The sequence below is a fragment of the Tachypleus tridentatus genome, chromosome 7 (assembly GCF_004210375.1).
Source record: "Tachypleus tridentatus isolate NWPU-2018 chromosome 7, ASM421037v1, whole genome shotgun sequence".
Classification (NCBI taxonomy): Eukaryota; Metazoa; Arthropoda; class Merostomata; order Xiphosura; family Limulidae; genus Tachypleus; species Tachypleus tridentatus.
Window position 1 is genome coordinate 726,996 of NC_134831.1, and position 19,243 is coordinate 746,238.

The window sequence follows — 19,243 nt, forward strand, 5'->3', positions numbered from 1 at the left end:
ATTTATTAGTGCTTACTGACGTTTCACTTACGAAATATTAAGTAACGCTTACACAAACATGGTATATGAGAATATACTTGGCATCCTCTTTGATAACACCAAGGTGTGTATTGAGCATGCGCTACATTCACGTACGTCATCGAAGAATTTCATGTAAAAAACTATCTTTAAGTAACAGTTACACAAACATACTTAGCACGTAACAGTAAGAAGAGGAAAAAAATATACATGTAAAAACGGACCGTTTGGGTTGAGAAAATTTTTTACGTAGAGGAGCGAACAACGTTTCGACCTTTGGTCATCGTCAGGTTCTTTGTGAACGTAAAAAAATTTCTCAACCCAAACGAGCCGTTTTCACACATATATATTTTTTCTCTAGAAGTGGGTTTTCTCGACATCACTGAGTAAAAAGAGGTACGAGAGTATGCGCGTCCCCTAGTGAGTCAGCAGTAAGTCAGAGGCCTTACAACGCTTGAATTCGGGTATCGATACTTCTGATTGGCACAGTGCAGAAGCACATTTTGATACATACGCACGTAACAACAAACATAACAAAATACACGAGAGGCTTCATCTAACGAAATGATACTACATCTGATGCGACTTCACCCAATAGGAATTGGTTGTTACGTGTGAAAAAATACAACTGAGTTAAAGTGTTGCTTTTATTGTGATTTCTATTTCCCGCTAGTTATCTTAACTTTTATATTCATTACGCGGATTAAATTGAAGACAACGTTTTAGCAACTATCTGATTTTGATTAATTATTTTTAACTGCTTTCTAGAGCATGTAATTCACCTTTTATTTGCAGTTACGTTTTAACGATATATTTCTGTTTTTAGAACATTATCAGACTTGGTTATGCATATTTTTATGTATATTGACTGGCTGATTGTGAAATGAGTATATTATGTTTGGCGTTTTCGGCCATCTGCAGGTCTAGGTAAAATCAATATTCCGTTTATGTACCGCGAGAGACTTTTACTGGCTCGAAATACAAGCAGTAAATTTTATAGTTTTTCCTGAATGAAAAAATATTAATAAAAATAACAAGTGCTACATTCTTGGGCCTTTTAATTCAATATCTACGTTTTGATAAAATACAAACAAATCTTGTGGTCGGATACAAAATTGTTTCTTGTTTGTTTCTCAATAAACACAAAGCTACACCATGTGTCTTCTGTGCTCTTCCTACCGCGGGTCTCGAAGCCCAGTTTTAACGTTTTAAAGATGGAGAGAATGATGGGTTAAACTAGGAATAATGACCATTTTTTAACAGAATGACATAACACAAAGAAAGTTGTAACCATTCATAAACAGAATAACATAACACGCATACAGGTGTGACTAGTTTATAAACATACACGTCAATCATTCTTGAATAGAGTAATAACACACAGACGGGTGTGACCATTCTATAAACATATGCGTTGACCATTCTTTAACAGAATAACGTAACACACAGACAAGTGTGACCATTCTATTAACATGTATGCATATAAAGAAAGTGAATTAATCGAAGGCAAATGAAGATAAATTACTGACTTTTCGTTTGGGGAATAAGACACTTATCAACTCATTTTAGTGAAATATTAAGCTTACCTATTTCCTTTGGGATAATATGATGTTCTTCACCCACCTTTTCTGGAAAATACAACTTTTTCAAATACGCTCTCTTTTTTTTCTTTTTAGTTTGAGTGATATCACGTTTTTCACACACACACCCTTCTTTGGATTATATCATGATTTTCACACACACTTTATTTTGCATATCATGTTTTTTCACACACACCCTTATTTGGATGATATCGTGTTTTTCACACACCCTTTTAGAGAATATGAAGTTTTACCTTCATTTCAGGAACATGACGTCACTTCAGTGCTCTGCTCATCACGCCGGTACTAGGTCTGTAACTTAACTGGGAAGGTTAATTAACCCAACACCGAAGTCTCGTTTGTTGTTGTTAATTGTATCAGTGGTTCAGTGTAACAAAGTTGAAAACCTAGAAAGCACCCTCTGTACGTGAAGATTCAACACGACAAATCAGGATTGATATGCTCTTCAATTTTGAAAAACATCATTATGAAAATAAATCTTCCCATTCTACGCATGCTCTAAACCAACAGTTTTTATGTTTCCGGTTGTTTTTCTTCTGCTAAGATATTTGTATTTCAATCAAAATCATTCATGTTATATACATTTATTGGTTTATGATTGGGAGATATCAAAGTCACATAATATATCTCAATGACCGAATAAACATGTAAGTTAAAAATATATATATATACACTGCTGACCAAAATCTTAAGGCCAATGAACATAAAGAAAAAATATGCATTTTGCGTTGTTAGATTCAACCACTTATTTGAGTAGAGCTTCTAAAGATGAAAATAAAAAAAGGGAAAATAAAAAGAACCTTTTAGCATTTAATCGAGAAAATGTGAACACTATGAAATTAGCCTAAATACCAGCTGGTCAAAAGTTTAAGACCATACTGAAACAAAGCGTTAATCGGTAAACACGTAACGAAATTTGTGTTCAAGCATTAGCGTTGTCAACATTTTCTGTGTTACATTGGGTAAAAACATTTGCAAGGCTAAAACGTTGACAGAGTTTGAACGTGGCAGAATTGTCGAGCTGCAAAAGCAAGGTCTCTCTCAACATGCCATCGCTGGTGAGATTGGGTGTAGTAAAACTGCTGATGCAAATTTCTTAAAAGACCCTGAGAAATACGGAATGAGAATTTCAAGTGGTCGGCCCAAGAAAATTTCGCCAGCGTTAAGCAGGAGGATTTGACGGGTTGTCCAGCAAGACACCAGCCGATCGTCGAACCATATTAAGGCCCTTACGGACGCAGAATGCAGCTCAAGAACAATAAGACGGCATCTACGAGAGAAAGGTTTTTAAAACCGTAAACGTCTTCAAAGGCCACGCTTCCTTCCACACCACGAAACAGCTCGGTTAAACTTTGCTGAGAAGCACCAAACATGGGACGTAGAAACATGGATGGTCCAGATAGCTTCCAACGTTATTGGCACAATAAGGATATCCCACAATTTCTACACAACACAGTGGAGGAGGTTCCATCATTATCTTGGGTACTTTCTGCTTCCATGGAACAATGGAGCTTCATGTTATACAGGGACATCAAACAGCAGCTGGCTACACTGGCATGTTGGAGAGAGCATCCTCATTGACTGAAGGCCCTCGCTTGTGTGGAAATGACTGGATTTTTTAGCAGGACAGCGCTGCAATCCACAGTGCCCGCACAACAAAGGACTTTTTCATGGCGAATAACGTGATTCTTTTGGACCATCCAGCGTGTTCGCCCGAACTGAACCCCATTGAAAATGTTTGGGGGTGGATGGCAAGGGAAGTCTATAGAAATGAACGTCAATTCCAAATAGTGCACGATCTTCGAGAAGCCATCTTCACCACTTGGAATAACATTCCAGCCATCCTTCTGTAAACGCTTATATCAACCATGCCAAAGTGAATGTTTGCAGTTATTCGCAATGACGGCCGTGCAACTCACTACTGAGACCTCTTGTTGGGCATTTCTACCCTGTTTAGGACTTGTTTTTGATATGGTCTTAAACTTTTGACCAACTAGTATTTAGGCTAATTTCACAGTGTTCACATTTTCCGTATTAAATGCTAAAACTTTTTTTTTTTTCCTTTTCTTATTTTCATCTTTCGAAGCTCTACTGAAATAAGTGGTTGAGTCTAACAACGCAAAATGCACTTTTTTTTTTTATGTTCACTGGCCTTACGATTTTGGCCTGCTGTGTATATGTCAACTCTTAATAAATAATAGAAAGAAACTTTAGAGATAATTAAAATTGAATCAATACAACAAAATAATTAGTATCTGATTTACATGAACGTGCGACATTTATTATTGTGTTTTATATTAGTCAATTTCGATTATCTGTAAGAAATCCTAATTCTTAATTTCATACAGGAGAGATAGAAGTGTAGAGGTAAGTGTTTAATGGCCCGGTATGGCCAGGTTGGTTAAGGCGTTCGACTCGTAATCTGAGGGTCGGGGGTTCGATTCCAAGTTGCACCAAACATGCTCGCCCTTTCAGCCGTGGGCGTGTTATAATGTGACGATCAATCCCACTATTCCTTGGTAAAATAGTAGCCCAAGAGGTGGGGTGGATGGTGATGACTAGCTGCCTTCCCTCTAGTTTTACACTGCTAAATTAGGGACGGCTATCGCAGATAGCCCTCGAGTAGCTTTGCGCGAAATTCAAAACAAACAAACAAAATAAGTGTTTAAAATAAAAGTGTTAATTTTTTATGCAGGTAATGGTACCAAAGTTACACTAAAATAAATTAATTTTTATGTAGATAATTGTGCCGTGGTTACACTAAAATAAATTATTTTTATGTGTTTAATGGTACCGAAGTTACACCAAAATAAATTATTTTTTATGCAGATAATGGTACCGAAGGTAAAGTAAGGTAAAATAACCCTCAAACTACGTATTTGTTTTTATACAATTTACTCCAAACAAAATCATGGATTTACAAGCAGTTTAGTAGATAAACAATTTAAGGATAATGTTTTTAAAAAGCCAATGGGACCATAAGAAGGCGACCCTGTTCTTAAATAATAAACTTGGTAATTATATGGTAAGGAGATAGTTTTTGTGGATAGTTATTTGATTTATTTTTCTTATATTTTTATGGATAAGACGCTTATTCTTGTAGTATTCTAGCATTGTTGTCTGTTTTTATTATATTTTTATTCTTGTAGTATTCTAGCATTGTTGTCTGTTTTTCTTCATCAGCATTTTTACTGCTTTTTTAAATTTTCCTACTAGATGATATTTTTGATGTGGAAACTTACGAGTGTCTTGCTAGGCCTATTGAATATGTTTCTTTATCAACCATTCCTTGTGGATTCAACCCTTTATGTACTTGTGTTGCTACGTACCAAGAAATCAGTTGTGTGAGTGTACCGTTCCTGGATCTTCCAAAGCTTCCTTTTAAAGAAGTTTATCAACTGACGTTCGCAAAAAATGGACTTCCAGTTTTTAACAATAAATCGCTAGATGGCACTGCTGTGTCTTCTCTCAGGTTAATGTACAACGATTTGGTGACTCTGCCACTTCACGCTTTTCACAGATCGGAACAATTCATGACCTCATTAGACATCAGCTACAACCAGATGAACGAATTTCCAGCCAAGGCTTTAAGAAAACTGCCTTATCTTCAGTGGTTAAATTTACATTTTAATAAAGTGGAGGAGCTGAGGCGGAGTGCGTTCGAAAACCTCTGGTCACGTTCTTCTCTTCGTAGTTTATTACTGAGTAATAATCGTGTTTCATTTATAGAAGACGGTGTTTTCAGAAGTCTTTGGAATCTTTCGTCTCTGGACCTCTCTAGTAATCACATTAGCAAGTTGGAAGGTCAACCTTTTCCAGATTCTTTGATTACGCTGTCCTTATCTGAAAATCTCCTGGACTGGATCCCTCCAGATGCCCTTTCTAATTTGAAATATCTGAATAGACTTCAGCTGGGTGGTAATTTGTTTTCGACCCTCCCAAAGAAGTGGAAATTATCAATACATCATCTCGATAAATTAGATTTCAGTTACAATCTTCTAACGAAACTAGAAAGTAATGTTTTTAACGGATCTTTATCGGTACGTGAGCTTATCCTAAGCTATAATTATCTTAGAACGTTACCGATACAGGCTTTTAGAGGCCTCTCTGTACAGCGGCTATCTTTAGCTAACAACCGCCTGTCTTCCATACCAGTCGGGGCCTTTGAAGGCCTAGAATCTACCCTGACTGCTTTGGATTTAAGCTTCAATATGCTGAATAAATATCCAAAGGCACTAAAAGAACTAAATCAACTTCAGCAACTTTACTTGTGCGGGAATAAGCTTCAAGATCTAGACAGGTTTGATTTTTACACGTGTCGGGAACACTTGGATACCCTGGATCTCTCCAGAAACTGTTTCAAAGAAGTCCCAAAAGAAGCTCTGATAACTTGCAAAACAATTTTGCGCTTAAGTCTTCAAGATAATCAAATTAAACGAATTTATGCAAATGATTTTTATGGTTGGGGAAACTCTCTTCTTTTCCTAAGTTTGACTAATAACGGCATGAGTTACATCTCAGAAGACGCGTTTCTTCACACGCCGAAGCTAAGAGAAGTGAAACTGTCCTATAATAACATCATCACGAGTGACTCCAGACTTCTACTTCCTCTCAGACATTCGTTGAAAGCCGTAGAGCTGGGGTCACTTTTCACTCTCCACCGAGACTCTCCTGACTTGATGGTGACATTTCTGAATAATATCGAATGGCTTCAAATGGACCACAATAACATATCTTACATATCACCCACGTCTCTGTTAGGCTTAACAAACCTGGTTCACTGCGATTTGGAAGGCAATAACATACGCCTACTTCCACACGATTTATTTCTAAAGGATGTACACATTAGCCTAACTAATGTGATTCTATCACACAATCGAGTGATATCAACCAATACAAACACGTTTTACAAACTCCCGCGCCTCCGAAATGTCGTCCTTCTGGGCAATCAAATCAAAATCGTTCGATCCAGATCTTTCACGAGCTGCCCTTTGCTGAATTCGGTTGTTTTATCGCACAACCAATTACTCACAATAGAACCTGAAGCTTTTCACAACCTGACACGCCTGACGAGTGTTTTTTTACAGTTTAATAAATTGTCAAGATTTTCTTTTAATATATTCAGCCGTGTTAGCAACTCGCATTTTCCAATGTATATTAACGTTTCAAACAACCGTATTGTGTTCTTAGTTTTATCTCGTGGAGATGAGAGTAACCACAATATTCGAACCTTAGATCTCAGTCACAATAACATATCACTGATTCCAGAAGGATTTTTCAAATGTGTAAAGAGGTCGCTTTACCACTTATATCTGTCGTTTAATAACCTAACAGTCATACCGTCGAGCGTGTTTTCTGAGACTGCTAATCTTCAGATGTTCTACCTGGATCACAATCACATCACATCTGTTAAGTCTACGGACTTTCGACAGAATTCGCCTCTTCAGATTCTAACCTTAAGTAACAATAATATTTCTAAAATCTCATCAGAGGCCTTCAGTGGCCTTCAAGAACTTAGGATTGTTGATCTCAGCTATAACAGAATAGCGACACTTTCAGAAAGTACCTTTGTGGGTACGAAATTAGAGAGAATTAATCTTTCTCATAATGTAATTGTCCGTCCGCCTCTGAGGAGTTTCTTTCCCGCCAGGTACACTTTGAGAACTATAGACTTCTCAGTCAATCATATATCTCTAATTAAAAGTGAAGAGATTAATCCTCTTTGTATGCTGTATTCATTGAACTTGTCAAGTAATCAACTAACAGAAAAAGCGATAAGATTTCTCGAAAACCTTACGCAACTCATTGACCTTGATGTTTCCCATAATCCTTTGCGGAGACTCGCTGATGGACCTTTTTATCCATTGAGGTTATTGCGCTCGCTAAACTTAAAGAACTCTAGTTTATCTCACTTGGCTTTTATTCCATTGCTGAAATTAAGAACCTTGACGCTCGCAAACAATCTTCTGAGAAATATTTCAGATTACGCGTTCCGTCATTTGCGACAGTTACGCCATTTGGACTTGTCCTACAACCTGATAGAGGAAGTTCCAAGTCACCTTTGGGTTCACACACCGGACCTACACACCCTCGATATTTCACACAATCCTATTGAAGTACTTGGAACTGTTAGTTTCAGTGGACTAAACCGACTAGTGGAACTGGACATGCGCGGATTAAATCTGAAATATTTGGACTCTCGCACACTGCACAAGCTCAGGTAAGAGTGAAGACAGTTAAGAGTGGCTAATACTCGATTTCTATAAATACGGATTATTTCTCCACAGTTTTGTAAATTTTACACTTAGTTAATGTTTCAATTAATGACCATCTTAAAGTTCGTCGTTCTTGTAATTAATACTTACAAGTTTAATTAATTATTTACTAATTATTCTCCAGAAACTAACTGATGTTTTGATAATCAAATCTTATAAAGTATCTGATATCAGAATATCTTTCAAAAGCATGTATAAAAAATGAAAAACTTTAAAAAGCACTGATAAAACACACCTTTTAGAATTATACTATTCTTGTGGTTGACAAAACAATATAAAATGTTCTTTAGAGAAACTCCCTGTGTTTCAGTTAAGCTTATTTATTAAAATATATACTTTGGTACAGTCATAATATATTTTATAAATAGAGTAAAATGCTACAGGTAATTAATATATATCCACAGATAACATAGGTAATTTTTATATACCCCTAGATACCACAAGTTATTTCTTGTATGTTCACATGAAGCACCATAGCTAATCTTTATATGCGCACAGACAATTATCACAAACAGTTATGATATGCCCAGTAGTATCAGTGTGATCAATGCTTTGCTCTCCCAACTAAGATATTCCATGACAGTGTGTGGAAATCAAAGCTTCAGCTGGTTGAGAAAACTCCGTGTTTCTGCATAAAATAACGGAACCATAATCAATGCTTTACATCTACAATAATGGGTGATTATTAGCTGCATCTCTGCCAAATGTGTCGGTGAATTTACGACATGACACCCGAACTGTTGAAAACAATATGGATATTCCGATCGATCGTGTCTTAGGAATAAGACTATTCGGGCAAGTATTCCTTGTCATTTATCAAGGATATCTTGATGGCTTGACAAAGTCCTAATATGAAGATTTTGTAAGTTGTGTGGTTCGTGGAAGTACTTGAAAGGTTAAAATGTGTGGAGTAACACAGGATCTTCGAAAAGCGTTAAACTAGTGTGATATTGGTGAGAAAGTAGTTCTATTAATGTTCTCAGTTTGTACCACTATTGTATTTCTTCGTAACAGCTTCGGTTTATAATGTGTTTATTTGGAGATTACTTGTAGTGCAATTACATCAGTACGTATGTGTGAGACTGTAAAAATAGTGTTAACATGTAATGAAACTGAAACAGTACATATGTATGAAGCTGTAAAAATAGTGTTAACATGTAATGAAACTGAAACAGTACGAATGTGTGAAGCTGTAAAAATAGTGTTAACATGTATTGAAACTGAAACAGTACGTATGTATGAAGCTGTAAAAATAGTGTTAACATGTAATGAAACTGGAACAGTACGTATGTATGAAGCTGTAAAAATAGTGTTAACATGTAATGAAACTGAAACAGTACGTATGTGTGAGACTGTAAAAATAGTGTTAACATGTATTGAAACTGAAACAGTACGTATGTATGAAGCTGTAAAAATAGTGTTAACATGTAATGAAACTGAAACAGTACGTATGTGTGAGACTGTAAAAATAGTGGTAACATTCGCGAGGTTGTAAGAATAGTTAATATGTAACAGATCTGAAGGAACAAGTCACTTCAATACTTGATTTACTTGTTATGCCTATGCATACGTTAGAGTATTCTCAACCCTCTACCATTATAAATCTAGAAATAATTTTTCTCTCTTTGATTTTAGATTTTTGCAGACGTTCAAAACGAGCACCTACGCCAGGGTCCGCTCATTTCGACTTCACGATCTACTTCACAAGTCAGTTTCACTTGTGCGCGTCGTAGTGGAAGTAGAAGAACCAACTTTGTCACACCAGATTCAATGGACGTTTGGCGCCAAACTGCGCGATCTTACCATCACCGGACGCAACTTACAGCACGTGCTTCCTGATGCGTTTCTAGGCTTGTACCATACGCATGAGCTCGTTCTACGAATCACTGGTACGGGTATCAGAAAACTTCCAGACAAACTGCTGCGCTACCTGGCAGATATCAGATACCTAACGTTAGACTTAAGAAAAAATAAACTGCAGACGATGGAGCCAAGAGTTCTTGAACCAGCAAAGGGGGAAACAGGAGAACCTGATGGAACGAAACATATAGCAGGTGAAAAATGTGTTTAATAAAAACTGTATATTCAGTTTACATTAGAAACGTATGAACTACGTATAAAAATTATATTTCTACGAAATTTGTAGACTGACAAATATGGAAATTGCCGTAAATTAAAAGTCGAAAGATTTTGTTTTGTTTTTACCTAGTTTCTGAATATAAATATTTTTGTGTGTATGGAAAGTATTTTCAATTGCACAATATCAGAACTAACGTATATCGATAATGGTTTAACAGACCAGGTACAGGTTGACCTTATACAAATTATATCAATCAGGAGTTAACACACCAGGTACAGAATGACCTTATACAAGTTATATCAATCAGGAGTTAACAGACCAGGTTCAGGATAGCCTTATACAAGTTATATCAATCAGGAGTTAACAGACCAGGTTTAGGACGGCCTTATACAAGTTATATTAATCAGGAGTTAACAGACCAGGTTCAGGATGGCCTTATACAAGTTATATCAATCAGGAGTTAACACACCAGGTACAGGATGACCTTATACAAGTTATACCAATCAGGAGTTAACACACCAGGTACAGAATGACCTTATACAAGTTATATCAATCAGGAGTTAACAGACCAGGTTCAGGATAGCCTTATACAAGTTATATCAATCAGGAGTTAACAGACCAGGTTTAGGACGGCCTTATACAAGTTATATTAATCAGGAGTTAACAGACCAGGTTCAGGATGGCCTTATACAAGTTATATCAATCAGGAGTTAACAGACCAGGTACAGGATGACCTTATACAAGTTATATCAATCAGGAGTTAACAGACCAGATTCAGGATGACCTTATACAAGTTATACCAATCAGGAGTTAACACACCAGGTACAGGATGACCTTATACAAGTTATATCAATCAGGAGTTAACACACCAGGTACAGAATGACCTTATACAAGTTATATCAATCAGGAGTTAACAGACCAGGTTCAGGATAGCCTTATACAAGTTATATCAATCAGGAGTTAACAGACCAGGTACAGGATGACCTTATACAAGTTATATCAATCAGGAGTTAACAGACCAGATTCAGGATGACCTTATACAAGTTATATTAATCAGGAGTTAACAGATCAGATTCAGAAAGACTCAATAAAGAAAACGTACACTAATACAGAAGGTTATATCCGAAACCGTACATATTTGTTAAAACTTCCATATTATTCATTTTAACATTCGTTTTTTCAGTGTTTTTTTTAATTATTGGGTTGAGGAATAATTCGTGAGCGTTTTTTCAAGTTAAAAAAATATATTCATAAATGAAACGCTTTCGCAAAATATTTCATGTCATTTGGTAGATAATTGTTTGCTCTAATAGATGGTGTGTTTGATTTTCATATGTCTTTAATTTTTGCTTTCATTTTTAGCTCATTAAATGGAATATCAAGTGGACAAAATCGAGCATTTTCGACACCATCTGCTTTTCGCATTTAATTTCTTGCAATTTCGTTTAAAACAATGCATGCTATATACCTAAGTATTACATGAAATAAAGTATCATAATAAATGTTTTGGGTGTAATATGTTCATGCATTGAAGTATTGTATAGTCTTGCATGTAATGCTTGAATGAAATTATTTAAAAACGCTCACGAATTATTCCTCAACCAAATACTTAACAGTGGCATCGTTAAGACTTCTGACTTGAATGAGGGCATGGTAGAGTGTTCAACTCCAAAATGGCGTTCCATTTTGTTGAATTGTCACTGGCAGATTCACTCTAGTTTATCCCAAGATCAACGAGTCCGGTGCTTCAGAGTTAATATTATGCTATTTATCTCGGTAATTTTCAAATAATTGTGTCCCTACTCTTCTTACTGCGGCGTAGCTACAACAATGTGAGAAATATTGTATAGTCTTGCATGTAATGCTTGAATGAAATTATTTAAAAACGCTCACTAATTATTCCTCAACCTAATACTTAACAGTGGCATGAATGAGGGCATGGTAGAGTGTTCAACTCCAAAATGGCGTTCCATTTTGTTGAATTGTCACTGGCAGATTCACTCTAGTTTATCCCAAGATCAACGAGTCCGGTGCTTCAGAGTTAATATTATGCTATTTATCTCGGTAATTTTCAAATAATTGTGTCCCTACTCTTCTTACTGCGGCGTAGCTACAACAATGTGAGAAATATTGTTGAAATCACCACTCTATATTATATATACATATTCTTAAGCCTAACACTTGAGCAGACAACAACGAAAGGTATATTTTGTCATTATTAGAAGCCCGTGCATTTTATTTTGTTTTTGTTTGTTTGCCTTGTCATTATTAGAGGCTCGTGTCTTCTGTTTTGTTTTTGTTTGTTTGTCTTCTAATTATTAGAGGCCCGTCCCTTTTGTTTTGTTTTTATTTGTCTTGTTATTATCAGAGGCCCGTGCTTTCTCTTTTGATTTTGTTTGTTTGTCATGTCATTATTAGAGGACCATGTCGTCTATTTTGTTTTTTGTTTGTTTGTCTTGTCGTTCTTTGAGACCCGTGCCTTCTGTTTTGTTTTTGTTTGTTTGTCATGTAATTATTAGAGATCCATGCCTTCTGTTTTGTTTTTGTTTGTTCATCCTGTCATTATTAGAAGCCCATGTCTTCTGTTTTGTTTGTTTTGAAAACGAATAGTTGTCTTCTGGATTGAGCGACTGCCTTGGTTCAAAAGATGCTATATCATCAACAACCTTCCCTTAAGTTGAACTTTTAAAATAATGTGTGTGTGTCCCAAAAAGAAAGAAAATTAGCTCGTGCCTAACAGAACGATTTAGGTGACAGCTTGAGATGGGAGTGTTAGTAAACTATTGAATAATTACATTTTGCCAACTGTTACCATCTGAATATAAATGCACGTGCGCAGTATATGTGCGCGAAGTAACTTCACTGAGACGAGTGCGCCAGCATTTTTATGTATAACTATACGTTCATTTTTCATATTCTCTGGAAAAACCATTTCGAGTGTATATCTAGCTATTAGATGAAGGTCAAACGTTGGCATCACGTGGCTGAATCACTTTTAACAGATGTCGCTGCGTCGTTCAAAATTACTGATGCAATTGATGGTTGCAGCGAGAAATACTTTATATATATATATATAGATTGATAGATCAATTTTCAGACGAGAAGACGTTATAAGCCATCAGGCTTTACGTCTAAGCCACCAGAGTGCATGATAGGGTTTGATCGTAATCGTTCCAGTACCTTCGAAACGTGTCTCTAGTCACGTGTACAGAAATATCATGGCTACATTAATAGTCTTGCGGAAAAACAAAACGAACAATATACGCTTGACATTGGTTACTATAGCTGATAGTTTACGATTAAAATATCCAGAAACGCTGAAAGAATTTAGTATGAACTTAAGAAAAATGTTTCGTCTTCTAATTATTATTCTTTTTCGTTTGGTATTGGTTTCGTCTTAATGTATTATCTAAAACGAGTTAATGTAACTGTTTTAACTGTTAGTTCTTACGTCACAGATAGATCATCCTGCAGCTCAAAATTGAATGTGATATACCTTCTTTCTAGGGGGAATCTTACTGGAAAACAACCCCTGGACATGTGACTGTGACTTGATATGGCTTTCTCATTGGCTGCGAAGATGGATGCGTGAAACTCTACAAGTTCAAATGTTACATTTTGATGCTGCGTTATATGTGTACAACCAAGCAAGACAGAGCACTTGTAAAGTCCCCGGATCAAACACTGAAGTCCCAGTAATCGATTTAAGATTTGAGGATATCAAGTGTGCGAAAAATCAACATAATACAGCCGCGTTGATCAGTCTTCATTTGCCGGGGCCCTTTGTAACTTGGGGGCTAGCAGTTTTAATTGGTATTACCGATATATATATATGACGAAATAAACTTATATATGTATATATAATTATGTGTCTTGTATATATTGTTGTTACGGCTTTGATAAAGTGCTTGTAAGCCTTTCGTTTTTGTTTCAAACCTGAAAACCAATAAAATGTTAAATATTTTTACTTTTGTATAAACTGTATAAGTGAGATTTTTCACTAGCTTTATTTAGGATATTCGTTTATTATCTTTATCTTAAGAGCGGGCCCAGCATGTGCAGGTGGTTAAGGCACTCGACTCGTAATCCGAGGGTAGCGGGTTCGAATTCCAATCACACCAAACGTGCTCGCCCTTTCAACCTTGGAGGTGTTATAATGTGACGTTCAATCCCACTATTCGTTGGTAAAAGAGTACCCCAAGAGTTGGCGGTGGGTAGTGGTGTCTAGCTGTCTTTCTTCTAATCTTACACTGCAAAATTAGGGACGGCTAGTGCAGATAGCCCTCGTGTAGCTTTGGGCGAAATTCAAAAACAAACAAACAATTTTAAGAACGGAAAATATAATTTTACTTTTATTGAGAAACTTGCATTTAAAAAAAAAAAACGTGTGCAGAATGTAAATAATTTGATTATACATGGTGATTATAGGGGGAGCTCGTCTCCCAATCTGTGTGTTACAAATTCGAATCCCATCACCGAACATGTTCGCCCTTTCAGCCGTGGGAGCATTACATAATGTCACTTGTCAATTCCACTCTTCGTTCTGTGAAAAGTAACTTAAGAGTTGGCGGTAGGTGATGTTGATTAACTACCTTCCTTCTAGTCTACCACTTCTAAATGAGGGACAATATCTCTCGTGGTACTTCTGTGTAACTTACTAAAACAAACTCTATTTTACGTTCCTCTAGGTACGCGTTTTACCTGGCATAGATCCGTCATTTTGAAAATGTTTAAAGAATCCGTCATCAAATGCTGGTACATCAGTTTTTAAAAACTATATATCTGGAAACTCTTTCAAACAAATAGCAATTTCAACATTAAAAGAAAGTTCTACCTGTCATCAAGCATTTATAAAAATCGAAAGAAAAAGGAATTAGTTTCCTTTTTGTCGTCATCTGGTGACACAAAATAGTAACATATGACTCTTCTCTGTGTGTGTTTGGAGAGGGTGGTGTAATTTTCGTAATTCAATTTTAAAATGTTTGAAATTTAGTTTTACACGAAACAACACACTTGATATTTCTTCTTCACACCTACAGTGATTGAACGTTGAAAAACGGGGCGCGAGCGATCTCTAGAGTAGTGCCAAGGTCGCGTCCCATCACTGTGTCTTAAAGAAAATTCATCAATGAAAATCCACAGCCAATGAGCTTGTTTCTACAGTATTTCCACCTTTATAATATATGTTCATAAAATGTATTACGATTCATGCCCCCCGCTAGTGCAGCGGTAAGTCTACAGATTTACAACGCTAAAATCAAGCGTTCGATCCCTCGGTGGGCTCAGCAGATAGCCCGATGTGGCTTTGCAATAAGAAAACAAACAAACAAACAAACTTACGATCTGTATGGATATAGCATACTTTATATCGAAAACATGGGGAAACTTTCAAATACAAGAAACAGTGGTAATTTAACAAAAAAAAAAAACTACTCTCGAACATTAATTGGGTTAGACGAAAGGACTTACAATCGAAGTTCAGTCCTAATAATAATAACACTTCATAATGTAAGGTGACACTTTCAGTGCCTTATACAATATAACTTCTTTAATATTACAAAATAATTATTAAAGTTGTTTTTATATATTTTAAGAAATGTTTAAACAACTTTACTTAAGGGTATCGAAACCCGGTTTTCAGTGTGTAACTCCGCAGACATACCACTGTGCCACTGGGGAATAGGGCTTATCTTGTATTAAATTATTTCAAATTAATAGGGTCTTAAGATGTCACCTATATAACCCTAGAGCTCCTTTCAAAAACAGTAAACCGTCAAAAATAGTAAGTCCGTCTGATAAATTTGAATTAAACTGAAGAAAAAAATCTTCTGTTGAGAAAAACTACAAAATTGTTAAGTGACCACCTGAGACTAAATTATACTGAAATGAATGGAAATAACAAATGTATTACTGAGAAAATTATCTTTTTATCTAATGTAGACTTTTTTATCTGATTTTTTGTTTATAAATGCACTAACATTTATTGTTTCTGGTAGCTAATGTAGAGTTATTTATTTCAGTTTTACATATTCTATGTTATAATTTCGAAATTGTTTCATATATTACACCAATATTTCAATTTTTGTCACTTCAAAATTATGACCCCCCCCCGCTAAAAATCGAGTTTCTATACCCATGGTGGGCTGAGCACCGCTCACTATGCAGCTTTGTGTTTAAATCTAAACAAACAAGTCAAATTTATTTGATACGATACACCAGCGGTTCTCAAACTTTTTGATCTTAAGGCCCCTTTACACTCCTAAAAATTATTGAGGAGCCTAAAAAGTATATGTGGGTTATATCTGTTAGAAATTAAAACTGAGAATTATTAGATATTTATTTATTAATTTTTCATTAATTCATTTAAAAATAACAATAATAAACTCATTAAATGTCAAACATAACATATTTTTTTATAAAACATAACTATATTTTCGAAAACAAAATAAAAATTTTAATGAGAAGAGTGACATTGTTTTACATTTTTGCAAATCTTTTAATGTTTGCCTTAATATAATACAGTTGGATTTTCATAACTGTTTTTGCATTCAATCTGTTGCGATAGGTAGTTTTGGTTGACGCATATGAAGAAAGTCCGGTCTCACACAGATATGTAGTTGGAAAACAGTATTTTAACAGCTTTTTCAGATAATTGTGGATATTTTGCTTTGATACTACATCAAAACTCGACAAGTGGTAGTTTCTCAAAGGTTAGTTGCAATGTGGAATCTGAAACCATATCAATGAAAGTTTCGTACTCTGTTACATTAAAATTCATTGTTCTATCCTGCAATTGGAAAGGATCTTTTACCCATGTATGATTTTGTAACACCATGTATTGGTCATTTGGAAAATATTGGTTCACTGGGTTATGCAGATCTTCCAAATGTTGACAAATTTCATTATACATTCGTTATTATCACCACCAATCTCCTCAAAAACGTCTTTAAGTATTGGGAAGCTGTCAAGGTCATGATGGCGGATACACGTTGTCCAGAATTCTAACTTTCGTTTAAAGGCTCGAATTTTATCATTGGCAAGAAATACTGTCAGTTGTTTTCCTTAAAGTGACAGACTCACTTCGTTCATTTTCGAGAAAATGTCTGCCAAATGCCCAACTCAGAATAACCATAGTTTGTCTGTCAGTCGTTCTGTCAAGTAAAAATGGTGTTCCATAAAAAAAACGACTAGTTCAGCTCGTAACGCAAACAGTTGCACAAGTGACAACCATCATACTTCTGTATGCAACAGTAATGCTTTATGCAAACTTCTCATATCATCACACATAATATTAAAAAGATGTGCATTCAAAGGTCAAGATTTAATAAATTTAATAATTTTTTACAATTTCATCAAGGACATTTTTAAGTGAAATTAGCTTTTTTTTTTACCGCGAGTACGTGGCGGTAAAGAATACAATGACGACTAGTACTGTTTGGTGTCACTGTCTTGATTCGTGCTAAGGCGCCAGCAGTTTTATCCACCATTGATTTTGCACCATCAGTGCAAATGTCAACACAATAGTTCCAGGATAAACCATGAGTTTGAAAATCGTTATTCAACGCAGGGAATATTTCAGCACCAGTTGTGTTTGTTGGCAAAAATTCACATAAAGGATCTTCTTCAATGGTTAGTTGATATTGAACGAATACAAGCAAAACAGCAAGTCCAACCACGTCTGTAGATTCGTCCATTTGTACAATTCTGCAGACGAGATATTAACTGATTCTTTAATTTCACAAGCTACTGTATTGTTGGAAAGTGGCACTGCTGTGGTTTCTGTTACTGACTTTTCATCCAGCGTGTATTCAACAATGTCAACTGTACAAGACTTTATTAGTCTCTCAACTGTTGTGTGCGCTTCTCCAACCAAAGCAATATGATAAACTTACCCTGTAAGATACTTTATTAGTCTCTCAACTGTTGGGTGCGCTTCTCCAACCAAAGCAATATGATAAACTTACCCTGTAAGATACTTTATTAGTCTCTCAACTCTTGTGTGCGCTTCTCCAACCAAAGCAATATGATAAACTTACCCTGTAAGATACTTCAGTGGCTTTGTCATTTCTAGTTTGAAAAGATGTAACAAATAATTTTTGGCTGTTAAACAGCTGATCACGTATATGTTTAAAATATTCAGTTCCTTTTTCTTTAAACTCTGAAAGATTGGTCTCAAAACTTAACTATCACCATGATACTACTTAAAAATGTTCTGTTGCATAAAATACAATAAGATAAATTATTAACATCTATGAAGCCGAGGGAAAGTTAGCTTTCCTCATATTTTCCTTTCTTATTTACAGTTTCGCCCAGTTTCTTTGGAGTAGATTCATCCATTTCATGAGTAAGAGAGCTCTCTGATGTTTCAGTCTCGTCTTTTTCAGCATCTTTTTGACGTAGACGGTTGTTGAGCAAGCGAGTCTTCTCCATTTTTAAGCCAATGATCCATCCTTAAATACAAGAAAAATATTTTATAAATAAATTTTCTTTTATTTTAGAATAAAATTTTATAATTAAATTATAAAATAACAAATGTTTTAGATAAAATTTAAAAAATTATAAAAGTTTTCAAAAAAAATTTAAAATATTATTGCAAAATAAGACAACAATTTGTTTTGGAATTTCGCACAAAGCTACTCGCGGGCTATCTGTGCTAACCGTCCCTAATTTAGCAGTGTAAGACTAGAGGGAAGGCAGCTAGTCATCACCACCCACCGCCAACTCTTGGGCTACTCTTTACCAACGAATAGTGGGATTGACCGTCACATTATACACCCCCACGGCTGAGAGGGCGAGCATATTTTAGCGCGACGCGGGCACGAACCCGCGACCCTCGGATTACGAGTCGCACGCATTACGCGCTTGGTAAGACAACAAAGCGTACTTACTTCTCAAACGATTGAACAATTGTTTGTTGTCTGATTCGTCTCAGCACTTATTACTGTCCTTCCAAATTTTTCTATTAGAATGTTAGATTTCAATTTATTCAAGCTTGAGTATAATTTTTATATGTATTTATTTCTAGAATAGAGAAAAATCCAAATTTATCGACCATATAGATTAAAATTTGTTTAAATCCCAAATAAATTCAATGAAAGTTTGATCTAAAATAATATTACTTATATGTACAAAAACATGAGTACGAAACCTTACAACTTGAAGACACAACCTTCCTTCTCAAAACGTTCTAAGACGTTATTAACCTTTGTCACCCTCATTCTCTCACTGGGTTGAAAACGTACAAAAACGTTTCATTGAAGGAATTATAT

At 35.6% G+C, this 19,243-nt stretch overlaps 1 protein-coding gene across 5 annotated transcripts in view; it reads left to right on the top strand.

Moving 5' to 3' along the window:
- Positions 1-13,955, top strand: part of LOC143254955 (uncharacterized) — a 140,154-nt gene extending 126,199 nt beyond the window's left edge. For all 5 annotated transcript variants that reach the window (XM_076509879.1, XM_076509878.1, XM_076509882.1 and 2 more), the window contains 3 exons: positions 4,836-7,839; positions 9,530-9,948; positions 13,482-13,955. In XM_076509879.1, coding sequence (XP_076365994.1) covers positions 5,096-7,839; positions 9,530-9,948; positions 13,482-13,810 — 3,492 coding nt within the window. In that variant the 5' untranslated portion in view covers positions 4,836-5,095 and the 3' untranslated portion in view covers positions 13,811-13,955. The remainder of the gene's footprint in view (positions 1-4,835; positions 7,840-9,529; positions 9,949-13,481) is intronic.
- Positions 13,956-19,243: the final 5,288 nt, after the last annotated feature.